The sequence below is a fragment of the Balaenoptera musculus genome, chromosome 13 (assembly GCF_009873245.2).
Source record: "Balaenoptera musculus isolate JJ_BM4_2016_0621 chromosome 13, mBalMus1.pri.v3, whole genome shotgun sequence".
Lineage (NCBI taxonomy): Eukaryota > Metazoa > Chordata > Mammalia > Artiodactyla > Balaenopteridae > Balaenoptera > Balaenoptera musculus.
Window position 1 is genome coordinate 69,548,413 of NC_045797.1, and position 26,265 is coordinate 69,574,677.

General features: G+C 48.1%; 2 protein-coding genes across 5 annotated transcripts in view; both read right to left on the reverse strand.

Annotated features, from left to right (window-relative positions):
- Positions 1 to 786: 786 nt before the first annotated feature.
- The window catches only part of CENPA (centromere protein A), a 36,956-nt gene continuing 11,477 nt past the window's right edge, over positions 787 to 26,265 (reverse strand). The window contains exons 3-7 of the mRNA XM_036873316.1: positions 9,002 to 9,226; positions 3,440 to 3,549; positions 2,830 to 2,907; positions 2,388 to 2,543; positions 787 to 2,014 (exon numbers count right to left, since the gene is read on the reverse strand). Coding sequence (XP_036729211.1) covers positions 2,409 to 2,543; positions 2,830 to 2,907; positions 3,440 to 3,549; positions 9,002 to 9,095 — 417 coding nt within the window. The 5' untranslated portion in view covers positions 9,096 to 9,226 and the 3' untranslated portion in view covers positions 787 to 2,014; positions 2,388 to 2,408. The remainder of the gene's footprint in view (positions 2,015 to 2,387; positions 2,544 to 2,829; positions 2,908 to 3,439; positions 3,550 to 9,001; positions 9,227 to 26,265) is intronic.
- SLC35F6 (solute carrier family 35 member F6) overlaps positions 17,044 to 26,265 on the reverse strand; it is a 14,048-nt gene continuing 4,826 nt past the window's right edge. Inside the window, exons 2-7 of one of the 4 annotated variants that reach the window (XM_036873315.1) lie at positions 23,639 to 23,711; positions 22,579 to 22,750; positions 21,980 to 22,330; positions 21,268 to 21,378; positions 19,827 to 19,945; positions 19,592 to 19,753 (exon numbers count right to left, since the gene is read on the reverse strand). In XM_036873315.1, coding sequence (XP_036729210.1) covers positions 19,730 to 19,753; positions 19,827 to 19,945; positions 21,268 to 21,378; positions 21,980 to 22,330; positions 22,579 to 22,750; positions 23,639 to 23,711 — 850 coding nt within the window. In that variant the 3' untranslated portion in view covers positions 19,592 to 19,729. Of the gene's footprint in view, positions 19,946 to 21,267; positions 21,379 to 21,456; positions 21,866 to 21,979; positions 22,331 to 22,578; positions 22,751 to 23,638; positions 23,712 to 26,265 lie in introns of those variants that run through there. The other 3 variants (XM_036873313.1, XM_036873312.1, XM_036873314.1) reach the window with 3 other exon arrangements.

The window sequence follows — 26,265 nt, forward strand, 5'->3', positions numbered from 1 at the left end:
GAGTTGAGACATTTCTCTGTTGTTTTGGTAGTGCCTTTGGCAGCAGAAGCAGCAGCGGATGACAGGAGCTTCCCTGGTGTCAGTGGTGGCTGCAGCAGCGTTGGCTGGAGCGGGGGCTCCTTATTCCTGCTCAGTAGCATTGGTGTGGTTCTAACGCAGTGGTGGCGGGGGCCATGCTTCCAGCTGAGCAGCAGTGAGTGTGGGCTTTGAGCACTGGAAGCTTCCTGATCCTGGGGTAGCGTCCTCTCTTCCCTTTAGCTCTTCCAGCCCTCTTGACATCATTTAACCAATCCCTTCCATTAAATTCCACTTGGCTTGAAATATCTAGATTGGTTTTTTTTTTTTGAGTAAATACTGATTGGGATGCTATAAAAAACATTCAAAAAATAAGAGAGTTCTTGGATATTAAAAAATGTGAAAGCAGAAATAAAAAACTCAATGGAAAGGTTAGAACATAATGTTGGTGAAATCACCCAGAAAGTAGAGAAAAACAAAAACAAAACGCCAGCAGCATCAGCAATGTAAGTGCTCAAAGTTTACAGTAAATTGTAATGATATCATATAACATTATCATGGTGTAAATTACTTATTCTCACGTTACTGTATAAATACTCTGTGGTGCTGAGCACACATCCTGCCTGGCATTTGCATGTGACATGTGACCATGTGCTACAGTGGGGTCCTGGTTAGTACAATTTTAAGAGAGCAGAGAAGTGTCCATTTAAAGAAAACTAGAGGAAGAGTATAATCTTCTGATTAATAACATACTGACAAGAACTTTAAATATAGTCATAGATAGGTAAGCTTTATTCCAATGTCTACATAAAAATGAGTTGATGTCGAACAGGAAACGGTTTTTCCAAAGGGTTAAAATCTATCACACAACAGAACTTGGTCCTTTTCCCTTTAGTTTGTCTCTCAGTTGGCTGACACATCATTATTAGTGTCCGCCCTCACTAATCATTTTCACCACACACAATATCTAAAAGTCTTCGGGTGGCACTTCCCATTTCTCTGGAAATCTCTTAAACTGCTTTCAGTTACAAGAGATGGGCAAGGTTTTTATCTGCTCACGCTCTACTCCACCAGAGACAAAAACACATCCCTGAATTCTCTTGTTTAAATTGTGGCTGTTGGCAAAGTGTCCAAATGAAGAACTTAACGCTAACACACAAAGGACACAGTATAAACTCTGTATAATAGTGACTTCGCTTCAACTTTTTCTCATTAAAGAATTATTTTTATTATCTCTCCACAGGGAGTTATAAAAAATACCTGTAAAAACATTGAAAAGGCTCTTAAAAGTCCTGGAATGAAAAATTCTGCAGTATAAATTATGATACATCATCTATGACTTGCAAATAAGAATAAAATAAATTCTACAAGCTAGAATTTCTGAATGATTTTGATAGGAATTTACCAGAAGGAGCCAGAACATCAAACCTTAACGATTTCCTGTTTTCATCCCAATTGAGTTTTTGAAAAGCTATATAATCTGTCGACAGGCACAATCCACACAGGAACTTGCCACTGCCACTAATGATGAAATCAATCTGAGGGACAGAGATTTGTATGCTGGATGCGCCAGGCTCTTCCAGGCAACTGGCTGAAGTGGTCTTCTCTTATTTTTCCCCTTATGTTTTAAATAAAAGTAAATATACATATGATAAAAAATTTAAATGGTACAGAAAGATCTAAAATAATCAGTAGATATCCTTTTCTCTCATAAGCTAGAAAATCTGATGTCTTCCAAATCATCAGGTGTGTGAAAAATTTGCAAAGTGAAGTCAAACTTGGAGTCTCTTCATCTGAAATTATTGTCAGGACTTTTGGAATGTGTTCATTCTGTCATGTATTACCTCTGTTACAGAGGAAAGCCATGCAGTCTTCTCCTTCTTAAAAAAACCTAATTACAAAAGCAACACACACACTCTGCTCAGAGACAGCAAGTCCAGGCAGCACCTTGTACTCCGTGATCTGGCCCTAGTTACGGGCAGAGTCCCCGGTATCATCCCTGAAACACAGGAATCACAATTACTAACAAGGCATTTTCAAAAATAAGAACTTTGTTTTAATCAAAACGAGGTCATTTGGTCCTTGTAAAATGGAGAGGATTAACTCTGTCAGAGATTCAGGTTGTCTGGTCATTACTTAATTGAAAAATATCTTTATTTAACGTTGTACAAAAGGGCATGAGCCACAGAATCCCAAGCATTCAAGTTAAAACTAGGTCAAACCTTTCCTAGAGAACAAAGGGAAGGCGAGGCAGCAAAGGACTAAGGATGGAGAAGGAAGATTCCTTCACAGAAACTCCCACCACAGTGATGAGAAGCTAGGTGTTCTTCCCCCAAAGTGCACTCACTCTCTGGTGAGCAGGAAAAGCTTACAGAGTCACGGGCGGCAGGAGCTCAGCCGAGCCCTTCCTGAATGCCTCGGATCCTCCTGGCCAGCTGCACATCCTTCGGGAAGAGAGTGACACGGCCGGCATGTAAGGAGAGGAGATAGGCATCCTCAAAGAGATGAACTAGAAACGCTTCTGCTGCCTGCGGACAGAAAGAGAAGCAGAAAGACTGACACAGACGAGGGGGCATGGGCTGCTTTTTGCTGAGAGACCCGCTAAACTCAGTCTCTAAGGGCTCAAAGGACTGCGGGGAAGGATTATTCACAGAACGAGACTGAACTTTGCCTGGGAATTCCACTACCACCAAATGAGAACCTAGCCTCCAAACCCTGGGTGTCCCTTGTTGTTCTTTTCAAGGAGGTGAGATTTAGCCTTGCCTTTCTCCCATACTCACCCCTCACCCAACTGTACCTTGGCCCCCTTCTTACCTCTTGTAGGGCCAACAGGGCCTGGGCTTGCCAATTGAAGTCCACACCACGAGTGAATATAACACATATTTCTCTTGCCTGCGAAGGAGTGGGGATGGGAAGCAAGGGAGAAGGGGAGTGGGGAGGAGTAGAGAGTAAAAGGAGATTCAAGAGAAGACAGACTCTCTCCATGAGTCTCCATGAATCTTCATTTCCGTTATTCCTTCCTGGCCCTTAATCATAGAACCTAACTAGTAGCTGGTGTCAACTCCAGGGAGCTTAGAGATTGGCCCGTCTCTCCTCATTGGTGGTGGGGAGAGGAGGAGACAATCTCTCAGGGCAAGACAAGGGATGAAAGGGTAGTTGGATGAGAGAGTTCCTTCTATGTAATCAAAGAACACAGTTCAAAGGTGGTAGGGGTTAGAAATTAATTCCATAAAGAATTAGATTGGGCTAATTCTTGGTGGGCTAAGAATTGGTGGGCTCATGTTTTCAGAAGATGAAGAGTCCCCGACCAGGCTAGAGAAGAGGTCCCTTGCCATTTGGGCAAGAGGCAATAGGGGCCCAATACCTGGGAAATTTAAAGAAAGGAGGCGGCATGGGGGTTGGGGGGAAGCTCCCTGGAGCTCACCAGGCGGCCGAAGGGGTTCTTCCTTAACAACAGGTGTGTGCTCTTCTGAAGAGTTCGGATCTCCTTCAGAACCCGATATTTCCGGCGAGCAAGTGGACGGGAGGGAGCGCCTGAGCAAAAGAGTTGGGTCAGACAGTAAAATGCAGTGGAAAACGGGTGGTGCATTGCAACCTGGCTGTCAAACTACCAAATCGTAGACTGTATATAATAGGCTCCCCCAAAGCAGGGATTTTTGTCTATTGTAGTCATTGCGGTTATCTTCAGCAACTGGAGAACAGTGGTTGGTGCTAAATAAATTTTTGTTAAATGAATGAATAAGTGATCCTTTGAGGGTCCTATTGACCCTCAGTGATGATCCTCTGAGGGTCTTATTTTAAATGCCGACTCTTCCATGCAGCCTTTCCTGACTCTCAATCCCTTCCAAACCGATGGGTCACTTCCCTCCTCTGGGCCCACAGTACTCTGTGCATCTCCTCTATCTTTCCCACCTGGATTGGAAACCCAGTTTCCAATTTTGTTTTTAGGTTTTTTTTGGCCCTGCCGCACAGCACGTGGGATCGTAGTTCCCCAACCAGGGATCGAACAGGCGCCCCCTGCATTGGAAGCACGGAGTCTTAACCACTGGACCACCAGGGAAGTCCAATTTTTAGGTATTTTTTAAGAGCTGGAAGGAATCTGAGAGATCATCTAGTACAATTCCCTTGTCTCTGTTATCCTGAGGCCCAGAGAGGTTAAGACAGTTGGCCAGAGCATGTTAGCGGCCAAGGTGGGAGCTCAGAAGTGGCATAACTCAGTGCCAGTGTCGGGCCTTTGGGCTATGAAGTCAGAGCCTTTGGCTCAAAGCCTAGTTTCAACAACAACAAAAAAAGACAAAAAAATCTTAAAAGCATTCCTAAAAGTAGGAATCAAAAAAGTCAAACTCTGATCAGAAATTAAAAAAACAAAAATATAAAAAATAAAAATTCTTCTAACTCTCGTCTTAAAGAGGAAAATTCACTGAAATTAGACTATTTAGAAATGAATAAAAATAAAAGTCTACACCTTAAAACTTAAGCGATATAGCCAAATAGTCCTAAAGGAAAATGTACAGCCTCAAGATCTATCTACGAGAAAACAAGAACATTAAAAGATAATTCCGCTAAGTGTTCAACTCACGTATTAGGGAGAGAATTACTAAAGTAAATCAAAAGAAGGTAGAGCAAAAGAAATATTAAAGATAATAAACTAACTTAATGAAAAAGAGTGTAAAATAAAAACAGTACAGCTGGTTCCATAAATTAAACCAAGGACCAATAAAAACAAATGAACCTCTGAGAAGTTGAACAAATAAAAAAAAGAAAAAAAAACCCCACGAAAACTAACATTTTGAAGAAATGTTATTCATGGTCCAGCCAAGAAGAGAGAATCCACACCAAGTAGTTGCACAGAAGGAATTTAATATGGTGAACTAATTGCCAAGTGTTAGACAAGCTGCCAAGAGCAAATGGGGACAGAGGGGCAATGCAGAGATGCGCTGGCAGTGGAGGCTTTATCCCAGGGGCCAAAGAAACAGGGGACTTTTTAGGAGAAAGAGGGAGGCCCTACACCCAGGAGATGAGCTACTGGCACCTGCCTCCCTCCTCACCACCAGTCCCCAATCCAGTCGCTGGAAGCAGCCTTTAATAATCAGACACGGCAGTCACAGAATGGAAAGATGAACACAACTAAAGATCACCAAGCAATGTAAAAAGGCCAACACCATGAAAGGAAGGGACCAAACTCAGCAAACAAAATAACCAATACCAGAGGGACTTGAGTTATCACAGAAAAGAGAGAAAGAGAAATACACATAATAACCTCAGAGGGGTAAGGGAAGATGTGAAGGCTATGACTCAGGAACGAGTGCTTGTGAAAAGTAACCAATTAGAGAGATCATGGGAAAGAACTGGGATTAAACATTCAATAGTTGGGTCTTAAAATCTGACATAAGGAGTTGAGATTTAATCCTAAGGTAATGGGAGGCCACAGAAGAGCTTTTAAGCAGGACGGAGAGATGATCCACTTACATTTAAAGATCATTCCAGTTGCTGCGTAAGGAAAGAACCGAAAAGGGACAAGAGTGGAAGGGAAGTCGTGGCCAGGTTAGGGTGCTGGGGGGCTTGGACTAGGCTGGTGGGAGTGGAGAAGGCAACGAGTGGCATGATTAGATGTGACGTGGAGGTGGAAGTGCCTGAGCTTACATTTGGATTGGATGGATATGGGGGCAAGATGAAAAATCTCTCCCAGGTTTCTGGCTTAAACGATCCTGTGAGTGGCTATGCCATTTCCTGAAATGGGGAAAACCGGGGATGAAGCAGCAGGAGGGGAGTAACCAAAAGTGCGCTTTTAGATGTGTTTAGTGTGACGTACCCAAGAGTCTTCGAGTAGAAAAGCCGTTGGATGTAGGTGTGCGGGGTCAGAGGACAGATGTGGGGTGGAGCTATAAATGTGAGAGCTGTCAGTGTATGAATGGTACTGGAGCCACGGGGAGGGATGAGCCCACCTGGGGAAGGGAAAGAAAGGAAAAGTAGACCATGGAAGTCCAACATCAACATGCTGAAGAGAGGTGGCACAGGCAGTAAAAACCGCTGAGCAGAAACTGCAGAGTGTGTGTATCACGGAGCCAGGGGGATGGAGTGTTTTGAAGAAGAAATTACCCACTGTGTTGAGTGCTTCTGAGAGACAGGGTAAGAGAAGGACACAGGCATGTCTAATAAAGTTGGCAACATGAAAGTAGCTGGTGACCTTCACAACAGCAGTTCAAGGGCACTGGAAGTAGGGGTAGTGCTTGTGGGGAGTCAGAATGGAATGGGTTGAAGGGTGTCTGGGAACAGAAACAGACACGTCTGTAGACTTAAGTCTGGCTGTTCTAAAAAGGGTAGCTGTGGGGCTTCCCTGGTGGCGCAGTGGGTGGGAGTCCGCCTGCCAATGTGGGGGACAGGGGTTCGGGCCCTGGTCGAGGTTCCCACACGCCGCAGAGCAACAGAGCCCGTGCGCCACAACTACTGAGCCTGCGCTCTAGAGTCCGCGAGCCACAACTATGGAGGCCCGCGTGCCTGGAGCCCGCACTCTGCAACGGGAGAGGCCGCCGCGATGAGAAGCCCGCGCACCGCAACGAGGAGTAGCCCCGGCTCTCCGTGGCTAGAGAAAGCACGCACGCAGCGGGGAAGACCCAACGCAGCCAAAAATAAATAAATAAAACAAATTAATTAATTTAAAAAAATAATAAAATAAAAAAAAAAGGGGGCTTCCCTGGTGGCGCAGTGGTTAAGAATCCGCCTGCCAATGCAGGGGACACGGGTTTGAGCCCTGGTCCGGGAAGATCCCACATGCCGCAGAGCAACTAAGCTCGTGCGCCACAGCTACTGAGCCTGTGCTCTAGAGCCCGTGAGCCACAACTACTGAGCCCAAGTGCCACAACTACTGAAGCCCATGCGCCTAGAGCCCGTGCTCCACAGCAAGAGAAGCCACCGCAATGAGAAGCCCGCGCACCGCAATGAAGAGTAGCCCCTGCTCGCCGCAACTAGAGAAAGCCCGCACACAGCAATGAAGACCCAACAGCCAAAAATAAATAAGTAAAATAAATAAATTTATTTAAAAAAAAAAAAAAAAAAAAAAAAAGGGTAGCTGTGAAGGGCAGAAGTGAGAAATGGGGAGTATGAGAGAGCCGGGGATGTGGGGTGCCCTTTTCTTTAGAACATTAATAGCAGAGCACATTTGCCAAATGCCAATGTAAGGAGTATGAATTTACTTCCAAGTGCGGGTGGTAAGGATAACAGAAAGCCCCTGGGAAGGTGACAGAAGAATATGACCAAGAGCTCATGTAGGAAGAAGAGTGGCTTTTGATGGAAAGGGGTCACCTAGGTTCTCTGTTGTGAGAAGATAAAGGGGAATCCAGTCTGGAGGCTTCTATTTCCTCAATGAAGCATGAGGCAAGGTCATCCTGAGCTGAGAGTGAATCAGGGGACTGGAGTTGTAAGGATGCTTCTACATCGGGAAGCAACAGTGAACATCATATGTGACAATATTTCTGTTAAAATTACAAATGAGACAAAGATGACCAAAACATTGCTCTTATTTCAACACTAGTCTCAGGGCCTCACTAACAATAAAATAAGAAATAAAATGTATAAAAATGAAAAGAAGACTCAAAAGTCATTATTTGCAAACAGTATAATGGTCCACTTAAAAATTTCAATTAAAGCAACTGAAAGACTCTTAGGATTAACAAGAGAATTCAGCAAGTTAGCTAGATGCAAAGGTTATTTATGTTAAGGAAAGAAACAAAAACAAAAACAAAAACAAAAACAACCCAGGGCTTCCCTGGTGGCCCAGTGGCTGAGAATCTGCCTGCCAATGCAGGGGACACAGGTTCAAGCCCTGGTCTGGGAAGATCCCACATGCCGCGGAGCAACTAGGCCCGTGAGCCACAACTACTGAGCCTGTGCGTCCGGAGCTTGTGCTCCACAACAAGAGAGGCCGCGACAGTGAGAGGCCCACGCACCGCGATGAAGGGTGGCCCCCGCTTGCCGCAACTAGAGAAAGACCTCGCACAGAAACGAAGACCCAACACAGCCAAAAATAAATAAATAAATAAATTAATTAATTTTAAAAAAAAAGTCAAGGACTTAAGAAGTATTAAAAAAAAAAAACCAAAAAAAAAAAAAACAAACCCAAAAAACAACCCATTCACAATAGCAACATCTATAAATAACCAATAATACTTTCTTCACCCTGCTCTTAGCTATGGAGCAGAAGACAAGTAAAGCAGTTGCTGCCACAGTTCTTGTTTGTGGGTATCCCATCCACCAGACCACAGCACAGAAACTAAGGACCACAGATCAGCCTTCTTTCCAGGCATGCTACCTCTGGAAGGGAACAAGGTGAGAGCACCGTCTGAGTTAGGGCACTTTGGTTAAGGACCAATACAGCCACTCACTGAAGGAAAAAAACAAAACAAAAAACCAAAAACACCTGGAAAGGCACCTTCTAAAATTAGAACTGTTGTTTGAAATTGTCACAAAAAGCAGCCAATACTTTTGCATTTGAAAAAAGCACAAACACCGATTTTTTTAAAATCCCGTGTCTGCGGGAACAAGCTGGGTGACCTTGTTCAAATTATCAGGTCTGTCTGTGCCTCAGTTGTCTCATCTGTAAAATGGGCACAATATAAAGTTGAGTTAATTCATATAAAGAGTTTAACACAATGCCTAGTTAGTGGTAAGCACTCAATACACGTTAGTAGAATCAAGAATACTGTCTGGGCCAGTCCTTTCTCCTCCTCAGAACTACCTTCCCCAGTCCCTCCCCGGTCTTGGACCTTGGGCCGTCCCGGAGCGGATACTGGACGGCAGAACCGCTTTGGCACCCCCTGCAGAGGAAGGCCAGCGGACCGGGAGTCAGGAGACTGGGCTGGACCCCAGGCTCAGCAAGCGAGCATCGGTTTTTTCGTCTGTGAAATGGGCACGCGGACCCGGCCGTACCCACCTCACAGACAGGCTGCAGGGAGGCCGGCTCGGAGGGAAAGGGATCACGGCGGGTTACCTAAGGGTGGGCCCGGCCGGGGTGGGGCAGGAGCCGGGCTCGCGGCGCGCCTCCTTGGGACTTCGGGCTTGCGGATCCGGCGGCGCGGGCCCATGGTTGGCGCTCAGGGTTGCGGACCGCGGCTCCTTCTCGGCCTTCCGGGTCCGGAGGCAGAGGCTGGGGTCCAGGGGAGGGCCAGCAGCGCCCCGGCTGCGTGCCCCGGATGTGTGGCGTTCAAATTGCCCGCTCCACCGCGGATTCACTGCCGGCGTTTTTTAAAAACCGAATCCAGTGACTCCCAGTGGCTGCCTCTGGAACGCTCCTGCGCAGAGCGATTGCGGGGAGGACCAATGAGAGCACAGGACGAGAGGCTAACGGCGGCGGTGATAGGAGAAGACAGCGGGGACAAGGCGGATCGATGGTAGGAATCAGCCAATGGGGACTTGGAAAAGTGAAACGAGGCGGGAACTGCTCCAGTCCTCCGCTCCCTTGGGCAGGACAGCATCTTTGAGGGATCAGACCCACGTCCTCCGGCGCTCTCTGGTCGCGAAATGAAAGCTCGATTATGAAGATGTAGCTGGTGCTACATGTGTAGAACGCGTTTCTCTAGACGAATCACCTTGCGCAAACATTTTATGTTTTGCTCTATCAATCTTGAGGTGGGTTTTAAAGATGAGGTGACGGGCCCACGGAGAATGTGACCATCCCATGTCTCGCCTGAGACCAGGAGCAGCCCATGAATATGACTCAGAAGTCAGCTTAACTGCATGAAACTTATTGATGATTAGGGTCCTGGGACAGCCAGGATGGGGGCCTCTGACCATGAGGTCAAGCAGGGCAGGCCTCAGCTCTGTTTTTGGATCACGCTCTCCAGCATTTTCGTAACAGGGAAATGACCCCTTCCCTTCCTGTTGGGGATAATATGTATTGAGGTCAAATGTAGAACTAGGTAGTTAGAATAAAGGGGATTTTATATTCTACACTTTTTTTTTTTTACATTATCTAGATGTTCTACAGTTAACATGCACTGTAATCAGGAAATATGTTACAAAATCAGTGATTTTATGGAACCCTTGTTCACTGCTGGTGGGAACGCAAAATGGTGCGGCTACAGTGGAAAACAGTATGGCAATTGGTCAAAAGATTAAACACAGAATTACCATATGATCCAGCAATTCCACTTCTGGGTGTATATTCAATTAAAAGCAGGGGCTTGAACAGGTATTTGTACACTAAGGCTCATAGCAGTGTTATTCACAATAGCCAAAAATGTTCAAGTGAATGAATAGATAAATAAAATGTGGTATATACATACAATGGAATATTATTCAGCCTTATGAAGAAAGTAAATTTTGATACATATTACAACATGGATGAGTCTTGAAGGTATTATGTTAAACAAAATAAATGAGATACAAAAGGACCAATATTGTATGATTCCACTTACATGAGATGCCTAGAGTAGTCAAATTCATAGAGACAGAAAGGTAGGATGGTGGTTGCTAGGGGCTGGGGGAAGGGAGGAAAGGGGAATTATTGTTTAATGGGTACAGAGTTTCAGTTTGGGAAGATGAAAAAGTTCTGGAGATGGGTGATGATTGCACAACAAATGTGAATGTTCTTAATGCCACTAAATTGTACACTTAATAATGGTCAATATGGTGAGTTTTAATGTTGTGTATATTTCACCACAATAAGAAAGAAAGAGAAAGAAAGAAAGAAAGGGAGAAAGAAAGAGTAGAGGAGGGGGGAAGGGAAGGGGAGGAAGGAAAGGAAAGGAATGTTTGGTTGAACCCATTGAGATGCAGTCAAATCACAGAAGGATAGTTGTTTTTCAGTGACACAGAGGCAAGAAGTCCTACTACACCAGTCCTCAGGATGAAGCAAATCTTCACTCATTAATTCTGCTTTAGACCTAGAGTGCCTTCTTTGCTCTATTAGAAATAAGTAGAAAACAAAGGTAGAAAATAGAGTGTTGTTGTTGTTTTTTTTTTAAGATTCCACATATAAGTGAGATCATACAGTATTGTCTTTCTCTGACTTATTTCACTTAGCATAATGCCCTTGAGGTTCATCCATGTTGTTGCAGATGGCAAGATTTCTTCTTTTTATGCCCGAATAATATTCCATTGTGAATATATATATATATATATACCACAATTTCTTTATCTGTTCATCCATTGATGAACACTTAGGTGTTTCCAAATCTTGGTTATTGTAAATAATGCTGCAATGAACACAAAGGTGCATATATCTTTTCAGGTTAGTGTTTTTGTTTCCTTTGAATACCCAGAAGTAGAATCGCTCAATCACATGGTTGTTCTATTTTTAATTTTTCCAGGAACCTCCATACAATTTTCCACAGTGGCTGCACTAATTTACTCCCACCAATAGTGCACAAGTCATCCCTTTTCTCCACATCCTCCCCCAAACTTGTTATTTCTTGTCTTTTTGATAATAGCCATTCTAACAGATGTGAGGTGATATCTCACTGTGGTTTTGATTTGCATTTTCCTGATGATTAATGATGTTGAGCATCTTTTCATGTCCTTGTTGGCCATCTGTATGTCTTCTTCGGAACAATGTCTGTTCAGATCATTTGACCATTTTTATTTTATTTTTGGCCATGCCGCAGGGCATGTGGGATCTTAGTTTCCTGACCAGGGATCGAACCCGTGCCCTCTGAATGGAAGCATGGAGTCTTAACCACTGGACTGCCAGGGAAGTCCCCATTTGCCCATTTATAAATCGAATTGTTTATTCGTTCTCACCATTGAGTTGTATGCATTCTTTATATATTTTGGATATTAATCCATGATCAGATATATAATTTGCAAATGTTTTCTCCCATTCAGTAGGTTGCCTTTTTATTTCGTTGATGGCTCCCTTTGCTGTGCTGAAGCTTTTTAGTTTGAAGTGGTCCTACTTATTTATTTTTGCTTTTGTTGCCTTTGCTTTTGTTGTCAGATTCAAAAAACCATTGTCAAGACCTATGTCAAGGAACTTGTTGTTTTCCTCTAGCAGTTATATGCTTTCAGGCCTTATGTTCAAGTCTTAATCCATTTTGAGTTAATTTTTGTGTATAGTGTAAGACAGTGGTCCAGTTTCATTCTTTTGCATGTTGCTGTCCAGTTTTCCCAACACCATTTACTAAAGAGACGGTTCTTTTCCCCATTGTATAGTCTTGGCTCCTTTGTCATAAATTAATTGACCATGTATGTGCAGGTTTATTTCTGGGCTCTCTATTCTGGTCCATTAATCTATGTGTCTGTTTTTAGGCCAATACCATACTGTTTTAATTATTATAGCTTTGTAGTCTAGTTTGAAATCAGGGAATGTGATGCCTTCAGTTTTGTTCTTCTCTCTCAAGATTGCATTGGCTATTTGGGGTCTTTTGTGGTTCCTTACAAATTTTGCATTTTTTGTTCTATTTCTGTGAAGAATGCCATTGGAGTTTTGTAGGATTGAATCTGATAGGCATTGAATCTGTAGATTGCTTTGGATGGTATGAACATTTTAACAATATTAATTCTTCCAGTCTATGAACGTGGAATATCTTTCCATTTATTTGTGTCTTCAATTTCTTTCATTAAATGAAAGTCTTGTAGTTTTCAGTATACAGGTCTTTCGCCTCCTTGGTTAAATTTATTCCTGGGTATTCTGTCTTTTTGATGCAATTGTAAATGGGATTGTTTTCTTAATTTCTCTTTCTGATAGTTTGTTAGTGTATATAAATGCAACAGATTTTTGTGTATTGATTTTGTATCCTGCAACTTTACTGAATTTATTAGTTCTAACAGTTTTTTGATGGTGTCTTTAAGGTTTTCTTTACATAATATGTCATTTGCAAATAGTGACAGTTTTTCTTCCTCCTTTCCAACTTGGATCCTTGCCTTTCTTTCTCTTGCCTAATTGCTTTATCTAGGGCTTCCAATACTATGTTGAATAAAAGTGGCAAGAGTGGGAAAAACTGTCTCATTCCCAATCTTAGAGTTAAAGCTTTCAGCTTTTTTCATCATTCAGTGTGATGTTAGCTGTGGGCTTGTAATATATGGCCTTTATTATGTTGAGATACATTCCCTCTATACCCACTTTGTTGAGAGTTTTTATCATAAATGGATGTTGAATTTTGTCAAATGCTTTTTCTGCATCTATGAGATGATCATATGATTTTTATCCTTTATTTTGTTAATGTGGTGTATCACACTGACTGATTTGCAGATGTGGAAACATCCTTGCATCTCTGGAATAAATCCCACTTGATCATGGTGGGACTGATCATCAATCCCACTATGATCCTTTTAATGTATTGATGAATTCAGTTTGCTAATATTTTGTTGAGGATTTTTGCATCTATGTTCATCAGGGATATTGGCCTGTAAGTTTCTTTTCTTATGGTTTCCTTGTCTGGTTTTGGTATCAGGGTAATGCTAGCCTCATAAAATGAGTTTGGAAGAGTTCCCTTCTCTTCTTTTTTTTTTTTTTTTTTTTGGAAGAGTTTGAGAAGGGTTGGTATTAATTCTTCTTTGAATGTTTGGTAGAATTCACCAGTGAACCCGTTTGGTCCTGGACCTTTGTTTCTTGGGAGGCTTTTGATTACTGATTCAATCTCCTTACTAGTAATTGGTTTGTTCAGATTTTCTCTTTCCTCCTGGTAGGTTCTATGTTTCTAGGAATTTATTGATTTCTTCTAGTCTCTCCAATTCATTGGTGAATAATTGTTCCTTGCTTTTTAGACAGTATTTGTGGATATATTCCCAGCATGCCATTAGTAGTCTTCGATTTTGTTCTGTTCCGTAACTGAACACACAGTGGCTGGCTTCAATGAGTGTCTTGACTGAAGTTCAAGAAGCTTCTCTGCCTTCATATAAACTGGAGAGGAGATGAATAGTGACTTAAAGATGAGAAAAAAACCAGCCAGCCCCACTCATACTCCTGGATCCCTGCTGGGATCTGGGGGAAGAAGCATGAGAGATGGAAGCTAGTTGATACAGGAGGGCTAGAAGCTTCTTTTAGTTTGGTGATCCTCCCAATGTCAGAAAGAGGTTTTGCCCTGACAGCTCCTGGTCTCTTTCCAGGGAGACGGCCAGGAACATGGAGTTACTGTGGTATCTTGATGGAGAGTGAACTGAAGAATCTCAGGGTGTGGGGCCTGGGAGAATTATTCTGGTGGTTGTAGGAGTATTTCAGACCAAAGAGAGCAGCAGGGAATGTAGAAAAAAAGCCTTTTTAAAAAGCTCCTAATAGTCCTAATCTTCACCCAGTTTCTAAGCCAGATGAACTTGTGGACTGACCCCAGGAAACAAGAGTATGAAAGAGAGACAAGTTACCTAATTGTGAGGTGACCCATCATCCAGCATCAAAGCCAGGATCAAAATGAGCACCAGGACAGTCAGCCTCAGAGCAGGATTCAGCACTTCTGGGAGAATGAGAAGCTGGCCCAAGGAAGAGAATCCTGGTTTCTGGAGAGGCCAGGGCCAGTCCCTGTGTATATGTGGGGCTGGGGCTGGCATCCTGCCAGGTCTCACCCTTCCTGAACAGCAGTAAGTGACTGAAAGATGAGTGAACTCCGCCAAAGTGGCCTCCTTTTCTTTGGGCATTAAGGTCAATCATGAGTCCCAACCACACCTGGTGCCTCTTGCTGGTCGGCCATGGAAGGGTTTCTAGGTCATCAGTAGGGACAAAGACCATAGATTCCTGGGGCCACCTGTGAATATATCTGGTTCACTTCCTTTATCCGTGGGACAAGGAGACTGATGCCTGGGAGAGGAAGGGGCTTCTCAGGCCCCTAGTCAGAGCCAGATTTGGAACTCGGTCTCCACAGTCAAGAACTCTACCCACTGCATCAAGCTGCCACAGAATCCAAACTGTCTAACTCAAGTCTTTACCTTGGATTGGGGAACAGAACTTGAGAATACTACTCTGTATCGAATTTTGATGGCTCTTTCCTCTTCTGACATTTATAAATAAAAGTAAACAAACACTATTTTGTACTGATGCCTTTTGAATGATTTTGTGATGCCCACGGTGACATCCCCCTTGGTTGTTCCAGGATTCTGGTGGGAGTTCCTGCCTACCTCAAGAAGGTAACGACTAACTCTCAACAATAGGCAACTGGATTGAAGTGGGTCTACGGTTCCTTAAAGCTTCTTGAGTTTGCTGACTGGAGCTGTGCTTGGGGATACTCAGTGGGTCCACTGGCGATAGGGAGTGGGGTGAGCAGTCTGGTCCAGAAGACCCCCTTTGGGTGGCAGGTTACACAACAGAAGATCCAACAGCCAAGGGCTCTAAAATGTAAGTCTACTCTCTGAATGACTCTTATCTTCATCCTCTCCACCATTTCTCTAGTTCAGACCCTGATTAACCAAAGGGTGTTTGTTTTACTGGTCTCTGCCTTTAGTACCTCTCGATGCTAACCAAACCTGTCTCCATATAACAACCAGGCGATCTTTCCAAACAGCAATTTGGGTCATGTCACTCCCTTCTTAAAACTCTCCGTGGCACCATATAGTTCTAGAGCCTCAGCAAAGCCTAAAAGGCACAGCAGTACCTGGGCGCCTGCGCCCCTCTCTGGCCTTGTCTCTTGCCACTCCCTGTGTTGCCCGCTCTTTGCCCGCAAACCAGTCTACTTACCTGCAGCTCTTGAATACATCAGCTGGTTACACACGTACACATTTCTGTGCTTTTTACAAGCTGTTCCTTCCTCCTAGGATATCATTTCCTTTCCCCCTCCTCCCAGCCTGGAAGACTCCTGCTCACCCTGCAACATGGACTCAAGTGGAGCGGACAGCTCTGGGCGCTCGGCCACGTGCTCTCTCCTGCGCTGCCTCCCCTGCCCTCATAAAAGGCCTCTCACTACTGCACATCGTGCTGGGCTGGAATTCCTTCTCTACACATTCGTCTCTCCTGTTTCCTCTGATGGATCCAGTTCTTGGAGCACTTCAGTTCTCAATAAAGTTTGCTGAATTCTAGGATAGAAATCCCGTATTAAATTTTTTTTGACAAAACACAGATGTAGAAAACAAACTTACGGTTACCAGGGGGGAAAAGGGGGGAGGGATAAATTGGGAGATTGGGATTGACATATACACACTACTATATATAAAATAGATAACTAATAAGGACCTACTGTATAGCACAGGGAACTCTACTCAATACTCTGTAATGACCTATGTGGGAAAAGAATCTAAAAAAGAGTAGATATATGTATAACTGATTCACTTTGCTGTACAGCAGAAACACAACATTTTATTTTTGTTTTTATTTTTGGCTGCGCCGCATGGCATATGCCACGTGGCATATGGGATCTTAGTTCCCTGACCAGGGATTGAACCCATGCCCTCTGCAGTGCTGCAGTGGAAGCACCGAGTCTTAACCACTGGACCGCCAGGGAAGCCCCTGACACAACATTTAAATCAATTATACTCCAATAAAGGTCTTTTAAAAAGTGAAAAAACAATTTTTTTGACAAGAGTTCCTAACGAAGAAGGGCGATTTACAAACTTTTATGGCTACAGAGGGAACCCCTTGCTGACCTAGGGTTTTCAAAGAATGTAGTCAACAGAAGGCCAGAGGGGCTCTTAACCAAGGGAAACATGAAAAAACTAAATCAATCTGTAAGCACGTCAGGTAGGTGAACATATTTAGGAAACTAAGAACTTCTCTTTTGTAGGCAGCCAAGGTCTTGAGAGGTAACATCACTTGTCCAAAGCCACCCAGTGAAGGGAGAGACGGAGCTGAGGACACATATCTCTGGCTCCCCCTAAACCGCATGGCTGTTTGCTCCAATCCTCCTACCGTCCTCTGATCTCCTTGAGTGCTGTTTGCTTGTTAAAGTACAGAGACCTTTGGACAGAGCGAAGGCAAATGGAACCACCTGGCACGGTCCTAAACCTCTTGTGGGCAGCAAGCCTGAGGGCTACTCCAGGACCTGGATGGCAGTCCTGGAGGACACGCCAGCCCCAGGGTCCCCCAGGACCACTATGAATGGGGCAGGGACTGGTCAGTTCACTACAGTGCAGATAGTCTGAATTACACTGTATTTGAACTGATGTTTACAGAAGTCTGTTATCAGTCAATTTTAATTTGGGGTCCAGGGCCCCATTATTCCACTCAGAGCAGTAGGCCACAGCTACAGACATTCCTCACAACCCTCTAGACTCAGCAGGAGAGTGGAGATTCTTTCCCCCTCCGCCCCCATTACCAGCATGACACAGCATGGCCTCTCAAACTCATCCTCCGAAGCACCCCAGACACTAGGATAGAGAGGACACACCTCCAGGGTCTGGAAGGGTACTTAGGGTCAACATAAAAATTTTACGAGGCATCCTGTTTTATCGTATAATCAATGTGAAGTTTACACTCTATTCCACAATGGTATGTTTTAACAAAACATTTCTCCCCCTCTGAGCAAAACCAATGCTCCACACCATGGCGCTACTGGGACTTCAGTGCCTGACAGACCACCCTGGTGGGCAGTGCTGCCTTACAGGATGCTCCACTGTACGTTGGCATTTACAGCCACCTTCCATTTATATCTTAGGCAATATTCACAGCCATCCTGTGAGATGCAGGCTTCCCCATTTTAGAGATGTGAAGACCCAAAGCTCCAGGAGATAAAGCGAGTTGCCTGAGTGGGTGGCAGGCCTGACCTTAAGTCCCCTCCCCATCCTCTGCCACCTCTCACCACCGAAGTCCCATTATAATCCCCCCAACCCTTCAATGCTAAAATCCACACGTGATTTCTATGATTTGGTACTTTACAGCTTTTCCATCCAACGTTCTAGACGTTACCTCCAGGAATGTCCTAACCCTTGTGCTCCTTCCCTCTCATTAAAGAAAAAAGTCCACACTGCCAACTCCCCTCTTCTTTTTAAAAATAAAACGCCTGAAACAACACTGTAAGGCCCCAGTTTTTTGGACAAAGCAGCTATAGCACCCATCACCCTCGATCTCCATTTCCTTCTTCCTGTGACACACACCGTGGCCCAGAGGAGCTCAGGGTCCCCCGAGACTCGGAGCTGGTGGGATAGAGAGGCCTTTCTCTCCCGACGGTAAGAACCTGCTGGATTCCCACAGCCCGAGGGCTTTGCTTGTCAGAGATCCCTTCTCCCAGGATCTATTTTAAGGAAGGCATTCAGTATTTGTTTCACGATTGAGCTGCCCAGGAAAGTGATCTGCCACAGAGTGAGGACCACTGGAATGAAGGGCCGCTCAGCTCCCTGGGGTCCCTGCTGCCAGCCCCTCTCTTCAGGGTGGGGTTACTGGGAGGATAACAGCACAGGATGCCTCTCTCCTAGCCACAGGAAGTACCCCCAAAGATCTCAGAGACTCTTATGGTAAGTGGGCCCACAGGCTTGGAATCAGGCAAACCCAGCTTGACATACCGGCTCCACGAGGAAGTCACTTGACCTTCTCTGGGCCACACTTCTCTCACCTGCATCCACCTGTGCAGGCTGTTATGCAAGAGAATGAAAGCTAAGCACTTAACATAACGCCTGGGATACCAGCATCACTCTCAACGGTAGACTCCCGGTAAACCCATCACCCTGGAGGGTTATCCATGGTGTCTGTCGGGTGGCTGGGGGTGAGGCAGAACCCCAGAGGTGCTCTACAACCCAGCCGACTACCTGCTCCTGTGGCTGCACGGCCAGAGCCCATGGCAGGAAAGCCCTTTTGCCAAACAACTTATAACTCTAGGACTCAAGTTTCCTCATCTTTAAAATGGGAGGTGAAGAGTTCATAAAAGCTATTATCAAGGGCTGCCTGGAAATCCCCCTGTAACTTCTCCCAGGTGGGGAGGACTTCAAGGTGTGAGCAAGGATGCCAGAGCAGGCGTGGGGAGGAGCGCCATGGGCAGGGGGCATCTTCAATAAACGGGCTGTCACTCCTTCCCCAGGTTGGTCAAAACCACAGCCCTGCAGAATGGGCCCAATTGGGCCGGAAGGCACGGAAGCCACACTGTGGACACCTTCTGCAGAGCAGGACGCCAGGGCCCAGAGTGGCCAGGTACAGGGCTGGGGAGCACACACTGAGTTTGCGGCAAGGCCCTGGCTGAAACCTCGGTTCCCAGACAGGGTTAGGGAGTATCTTACAAGTTTTAGAAACTGTGGTGCTTAGTTCTATTAGAATTTGCTCAGTGACCTCTCTTCTTGGGAGAATCACACTTAGCTTATGGTTTAGGAGGAAACCCTAGGGCTGCTGGTTCCTGCAATTCTACTCCATGATTTAGCTCTAGTGTTGCAGGAGGGGCTGGGGAAGCCTGCTGGGGGTCGGGCACTGCACTCAGGCCTGAATGGGGTGGTGACAAAGGAGGACCTGGGTGTTGTGTCATCTTCTGTGGCAGCAGCTGCCCTGGGCGGCAGGAGTGGGGGTGGGGTCTGTGGGGAGGGGGCAGGGCGAGGCCTCGGGGACAGGGCACTTGAGGTTCACCAGCCCACGTGGCTTCAGCCTCGGGGTGAACAAGGAGCGTCCAGGTGGCAGTAGAGCGGGAGGCTCAGCTGGCATCGTTGATGGCAGTCCGAGGGCCCCCCAGCAGTCTCTCATGCTCGCCCTCCTCCGCCAGGGGCCGGCCCCTGGAGAGGCGGCTCAGGAGCAGGCGGTGCAGCCCGTTGTAGAGGGCTGTGCCCGCCAGCAGGACGAGGAAGCCAAGGATCTGCAGCGGGTGGAAGGCCTCCCAGCCCAGCGTCAGGCTCAGGGCCCAGATGACAACGGTACGCAGGCTGTCCAGCACCATTCGGGTGGTGGCGCTCAGCTCCTTGGTGACACTGATGCCTGCAAAGTTGAAGAAGGCGATGCTGCTGATGTTGCCCAGCAGCGCCAGCGCGATGAGTGGCTGTCGGCCCACCTGGCAGAAGGCGTCCAGCGCGTCCTCCAGCGTCCCGCGAGGGTTTCCACTGAAGGAACCGGCGGGGATGTAGTACATGGGCACCAGCAGCAGCGAGAGGATCACGAAGCCAAAGAGGCCTGCGGGAGCAGAGGGAGCACGTCACGCTCTCCACGGGGCCCCCAGCCCCGCCGCAGGCCCCGGCCCACCCCGCTGGGCCCCGCTGACCTCCCAGCCTCCCCTTCCGAGCCACCCTCGCACCAGCTCCTTCCTTCCAGGTCCTGGAGCCGCTCTGCTCGTTAGGAACTACAACGGCCTACAGAATGGGCTCTGACGGCCCCTTCTCCACTTTAATCTGCGTTTTCTGACTGGACCAAGAATAGGAAATACATTTTATATTGCGACCAGTGCACAGACACGTACACATACTTTCACGAAACGACAGCTACCCTTACAATGTACAATGCTCTCGGACACTTTTTAAACTCAATTCTGTTCACGGACAAAAGGACTGCTGGCTGCAAGCACGACACTGATCTCACAAGTGTGGAAAAACAGAGCTCTCTAACTCAGCGCTGTTGGTCTGTGACAAGGAGCTGGGCCAGAATGTAAATCATGGCTCTGCTTCACTCAGAAAGTCTTGCTAGGAAAAAAAAGTGAGTGGAAGCAATCAGTATGCTTGATGACATAGTTGATTTCGGTGGTTAACGTTCTGCCGTAAGCCCTCAGCTCCCGGCGGACCAGGCACCAAGAGCTCCCTGACAAGCCCGTAGGTCACACTTCGGTAGCACTGCTCTAATCCGCCCTACTAGTTTCATAATTTTAAAGCATCATTTTGACTTACTTCCCTGCTCAAAAACTTTCCGTGGCTCTTCCCTGCCTGTCATTTAAAGTCTAAATCCACTTGCCTGATGTTCAAGGTTCTCCAAGATATGACCCTGACATATTCAATTCCTGATCATTTCCCCTACATCAAACCTGTACCCCCTCCAAACTATTCCTCACTGGTTTCCAAACTCACATCCAGCTCCCCATGCCTCCACTCTGCCTGGCGTTCCCTCCCGTCCATTCTTGCTTGCTGAAATCTGTAGCACAAATGCCACCTTCCCTGGGCCATGACACTCAGATATGCTTGGCAAGTGAAGCGTCACTTGAGTAAAAGCGGTCCGAGCTGAAACACACCGCCTGCTCCTTTCCTGCTGGTCGGTTCCTCTAGAGCGGGGCTTGCGTTTCATTCATCTTCGTCCCTGTCCTCCCTTAGCTCCTGGCCGAGTGCACGGCAGCTGTCAGGGTATTTGTCAACATGAACATGGTGAAGGGAGTGAGGAAGGAGGGCGGGAGGCTCGCCCTTCCCAGAGGCCCCCAGCGCCTCGCCAGGCGCCCTCACTGCATTCCCTCCATGTGCCACCCCGCAGGGCGCGCTCCACCCAGCGCCCTCCTGCCAGCTTGTGTTCACACGCACCCTCAGTGCCGACTGCCCGCAGTGGGTGCACGTTGTGCTTGTAGACAAACTTCTCCTCCAGCACCATCTGGATGGAGACGATGATCTGGGCCATGATGATCAGCAGGTCCCCTGTGGGAAAGGAGGGGCCCAGGGTGAGGCCAGGCTGAGGCAGACATCCCAGCCCACGGAAACCTAAGAGCCCCTGCAGCCCCCGACTCCGCAGGGCACCGTACAGTCCACGAGGTCCAGCCATGACAGCCCCCGCGCCTGACCTCCTGGCCCCTGCGGGGTGAGGCAGGCCAGCAGGGAAGGCACTGTCACCCGCTCTGGGCTAAGGCTCCAGAAGGTCCAGGGGTCTGCCTGGGCCTGAGGGCTGCACAACTGGGGTAAGCAGGTCTTTTGAGAAGCAACAGGCTTTGAGATGGACATTTCTGGTTTAATCCTGCCACGCGTGACCAGGGTGGCCACTTCACTGTAAAACGGGCTGCAGTGCTCCCTTTCCGGGACTGTGAGGATGGCAGTGATGACGAGCACGGTGCGAAGCATGCTTGGGCGCTCGGTAAGTGCTCAGTCAACGTGCATTCCTTTCGTCTTCCGGATCCTGCAGTCTGCGTGGCTGTAAGTAAATCGCAGAACTAGCCCTCTCCTTCCTCGGACCTCCCCGCTCCTCACCCACCCCTCCCTCATGCTGCTTGTCCCTTGCTGGTCTTCCCTACACTCTTCATACCACCTCGAGAGCAGGTGCATGTCCACATCAGCTGGTGTCCCACATGCCCTCCCCCAGGGCTTGGCGGACAGCAGAGCCTGTAAAACGCTTTGTCGAGTGACTCTGTGCAGGGGAGCCCCGGGATGCCCACCCCGGCCACACCTGTGATCACTTCGCTGAGCTTGTGCTGACTGTCGTGCTTGCTCAGGAGGTCAGCCAGGCCCACGACCACCAGCCCTGCGATGGTCGCGAGGATACCCAGCCACTGGCTCAGGGCCAGCCTCCGTCCCAGGAAGGTCACCGAAAACAGGCCTGTGAATATGATCACTGCTCCCCGCAGCATCTGGAAGCTGGAAGCACTGGTCATGTTCAGGGCTAGAAGAGGAGAGACATGTGACGTTAGCTCCTAAGGGCCCAGCGTTTCTGTTCACTGAGGTGTCCTCAGGGCTGACAGGGCTGGCACGTGGTAAGTACTCAGTTAACCTTGGTTGGGGGCGTGTGCGTAAAGGTCGGTGGGAGAGGGGCGGGGCGAGCTGAGGATGAGTTGGGGGTGGCTCTTTCTCAGCAGCCCCCTTGGGCCACAGGCTTCGCTGAGCCCTTGGCAGCCCAGCTTGGCTACTCACCCACATACATGATGCTGGTCCCGGTCATGTCGCAGAGGGCTGGGGGCAGGAAAAGAAGGGGGTTGAAGGGCTGCTGGGGATCCGCGCTGGTGTCTGGGTGCCCTGCAGCTCTGCACCGGAGTAGGTAGAAGGCAGCCAGGCAGGAGAACTCCCCCAGGAACATGCCCACTGCCTGCAGGGACAGAACCAGGACTTCAGAGCTGGAGGGAAGACCACCTATAACAAGAGTTTTTTTTTTTTTTGGCCGTGCTGCACGGCTTGTGGGATCTTAGTTCCCCAACCAAGGATCAAACCTGTGCCCTCGGCAGTGAAAGCATGGAGTTCTAACCACTGGACTGCCAGGGAATTCTCTGTAACAAAATTTTTTAAACATAACCTTTCTTCACACAGGAGTTTACCTATAACCCCAACATGTAAAACAGACAAAAGCAGAACTGCTCTGTGTGGGAGGCCAGAGCCTGCCTCCTAGGTCTACCCCTAAGCTCTTCAAACACCTCGACGGAAACCCTAAGGCTGTGTAGAGCCTGATCTGAAAACCCACCAATCTAGACCAATCCCTGTCACGTTCCAGATGGAGAAACTGAGGCCCCGACAGGCTTGAGAACTTATATAAGGTCACAAAGCAAGTTGCTGGCAGAGCTGGACTAAACTTTAAGTCTCCTGCTTCCCAGTCTAGCAATAAGGTACCTTCCATTGATGGTGTCTGCCCTGCCCCAGTGGGGTCTGGGCTCCCCGTGGTTGGGGAGCAGGTTTTACGACAGGGCTGGATTTTTCCAAATGTGTCCTGACTTGGCCATGGTGAGGGCTGGCCTCAAGGAGTCCAGGGCATGACCGCTCACCAGGACTTGTGCAGGCTTCCTACAGGGAACTGTGCCTTCTGCCCCTTTCCAGGGGCACCTCACACCCTGGCCTCTCTTCTGGGAGGGAGACAGAGAAGCAAGTGGCTCTCCTGAGAGCAAGGGAGGACGCCCCCACCCCAGGTCAGGAAGCAGCATGGCCTCGTGGGGGCCCCTGACCTGAGGCCTGGGAGACGGAGATGGGCGAGGACAGGCACAGATACCTGGAGGAAGGGATGCTGGAAGCTGTGCTCCTGGCTCCCTCCGCAGCCTGGGGCCACGAAGTTGTCCGCCCACCTGCAGCAGACAGAGAGAAGGTCAAACCCTGCAGTGTGGCAGCGGGCTCTCCCACCCGGTCCTGGGGCCTGCAGAGAGCTCACACCTCCTGAAGCCAAGAGACCAGACTTAGCGGACTCGGCCCAGAGCGGGGCTCCCTCTCGAAGGGACCAGTCTCCGCGGCAAGGAGTCTTCCCCTGGGATGGTAGACAGAACGCGGGGGCCTGGGACCCTTTAGCTGAAATCTCATGAACCTCTAACAGAAATTTAGCATTTCCTCCATTTATGAGTGTAGTATTGCAGTACCTGCGACTTTGTCACACACGGAAATCACAGCTCTTCTCATTATCACATTCGAGTCACTGCAGATATTGTGAAGTATATTTACACTCATCACTGCTCCAAAATTACAGTAATTAGACCCACTGCTTACTATTTCATGTGTTAACAAGTGCATGCACACATGTACATTACTGTATCACAAATTGGCTTGTTTAATGTCTTGATAACTTTATTTCAATACAATTAGCTTTTTCTGTAATCCTTGGTCTTTTATTTGCACGTTTTAAAACACTACTCTAGGCTTCACCAGACTATCAAAGGGACCCATATCAAGAGTCCCTGGTCTACAAGGTCACGTGGGCCCTGGGAAATGGCCACCTGACACAGACCACCCGGTCACCTTCACATAACCTGAAGGGTCTGGAGGGTTTCCTCTAGCACTGGCTCGGAAGCAGGTGGCAAGTATATGGCACTTGTGGAGTGGGTGCCAGCCAGCACCCCGGCAGATGGGCCTGATTATGGCATGCTCCCCACTGAGCCCAGAGTCCGTCACGGCACAGCGCTCTGGGCAGCTACCGCCAACCCTTTTGCACTGACCGCCATCTGTCACTAAAACTTCTGCCTCTGAATTTCACTCTCGCTGGCCTTAGTTATGTCCCTGGGAATCTAATCTCTCTTTCATTTGAAAGCCCTTCATATATGTGGTGACTTCCCCACCTTCTGAATCTTCTCCTGGTTAAGCAGCCCCAGCCCTTGCTAACCTTTCACTCCCCTGGCTGCTGACTTCTGGAAGCACTCTGGTGGGCCCAGGCCCAGAGCCAAGGGCATGTGATCTGGCCCAGACTGAGTCGGGCAACAGGGCGGCCCCTCCCACGTGTTGGACATCCTGGTTAGTTGACCTGGCTTGGACTGCATGGGCCACATCACACTGCTGACTCAAGTCAATGCAGACCCAGGGCCGCTGCAGTGGGCCACTGACCTGCCCCCGCTGCAGCAACCCCACTCGTAGGCGGTGGCGGTCCCTAAAGTGTAAGACTCAGGACTTCTTCTTAAATGTCTTTCCTTACAATGTTTGTCAAGAGCAGCTACATCGTGGTCCCCGCCCCATCTGCTGGCTCCTCTGTGCACAAGCCTCGGCTCCCAGAGCGCAGGGATGCCTTCTGCTTCCTGTGCCCCAAGCAGGGGCCACTGGTCATGCCAAGCTGTGCAGGTCTGGGTTTGACAAAGATCCTGTGCAGACGGGGCTTCTCTGTGCCTGAGTCTGAGGAGGGGAACAGGGAGCTCTTTCCCACAGCCCAGGGCAAGTGGGCAGGCGGTGGGAAGGGCGGGCTGAGCGCTGGTGGTAGCACAGACCTGGAGGGAGAGATCACATCTACAAAGAGATCTGAACATATCCCAGGGCAAGTGAACAAAACAGGACTATGGCAAACTTATCTCAAGGTAGGAGACCCCACCCACTCCCACAGATGTGAGGAGGGAAGGTAGGAGGGCTTCTGGTGCTTGGGAATGGTGCAGGTCAAAGGAGAGCTGATGGGCAGCTAGAAGTTCTGATACGCCTGGTTGGGAAGGCAGAGGAAATCTGGGTCAGGGGATCAGGCTGGAACCAGACCCAGTACCAAAGGGGCAAAGAAAACCCCCATCAGGGACAGAAACCACCTGTTCTCTGGGGTCTCATTTCTGCCCGATCTGCTGTAGATTGTGACTCTGGGATCCCCAGGCGGGGCAGGACAGGACAGGACATGGGATGTGGGTGTGGGACACACACCACCTGTATGGCTCACTCAGCCTGGCCTGCTCTCCAGCCAGACTCACTTTCACAGACAGAGCCCTCTGGGAGGGCCTGGGTGAGGCAGCTGAGCAAAAGAGAGAAGCCAAGGAGAGCAAAGAGGTCAAGCTTTACCAAGGCGCAGGAACAACTGCCCTGTGGCGAGTGAGCAGGTCAGAGAGAGAGTTCCCAGGGCTCCTCCAGGAGGGACAAGGGAGGTCCTGCCAAGTTCATGGTCAATCAGAAGCCTAGGGCAAGGGCTGGTATGGAAGCCCCTTCCCCATCCTGGGGCCACATCCAGAGCACAGACTGGCAGGCTCGAGACCCCCGATCCAGCAGTGGGGCCACCTCCTGGAACTCCCCCTGGGCTACTGCCTGTGCACCTTACTCTCATGACAACTCATATCTGCATCACTTTCTGGTTCCATAGTCCTTGTCACTTGAGAGGCTGTGAGCTCAGCATCCAGCAACTTCCACAGCTTTCAATCCCCTGCTCCTGGCACATTATTATACAGAAGTTCAAACATT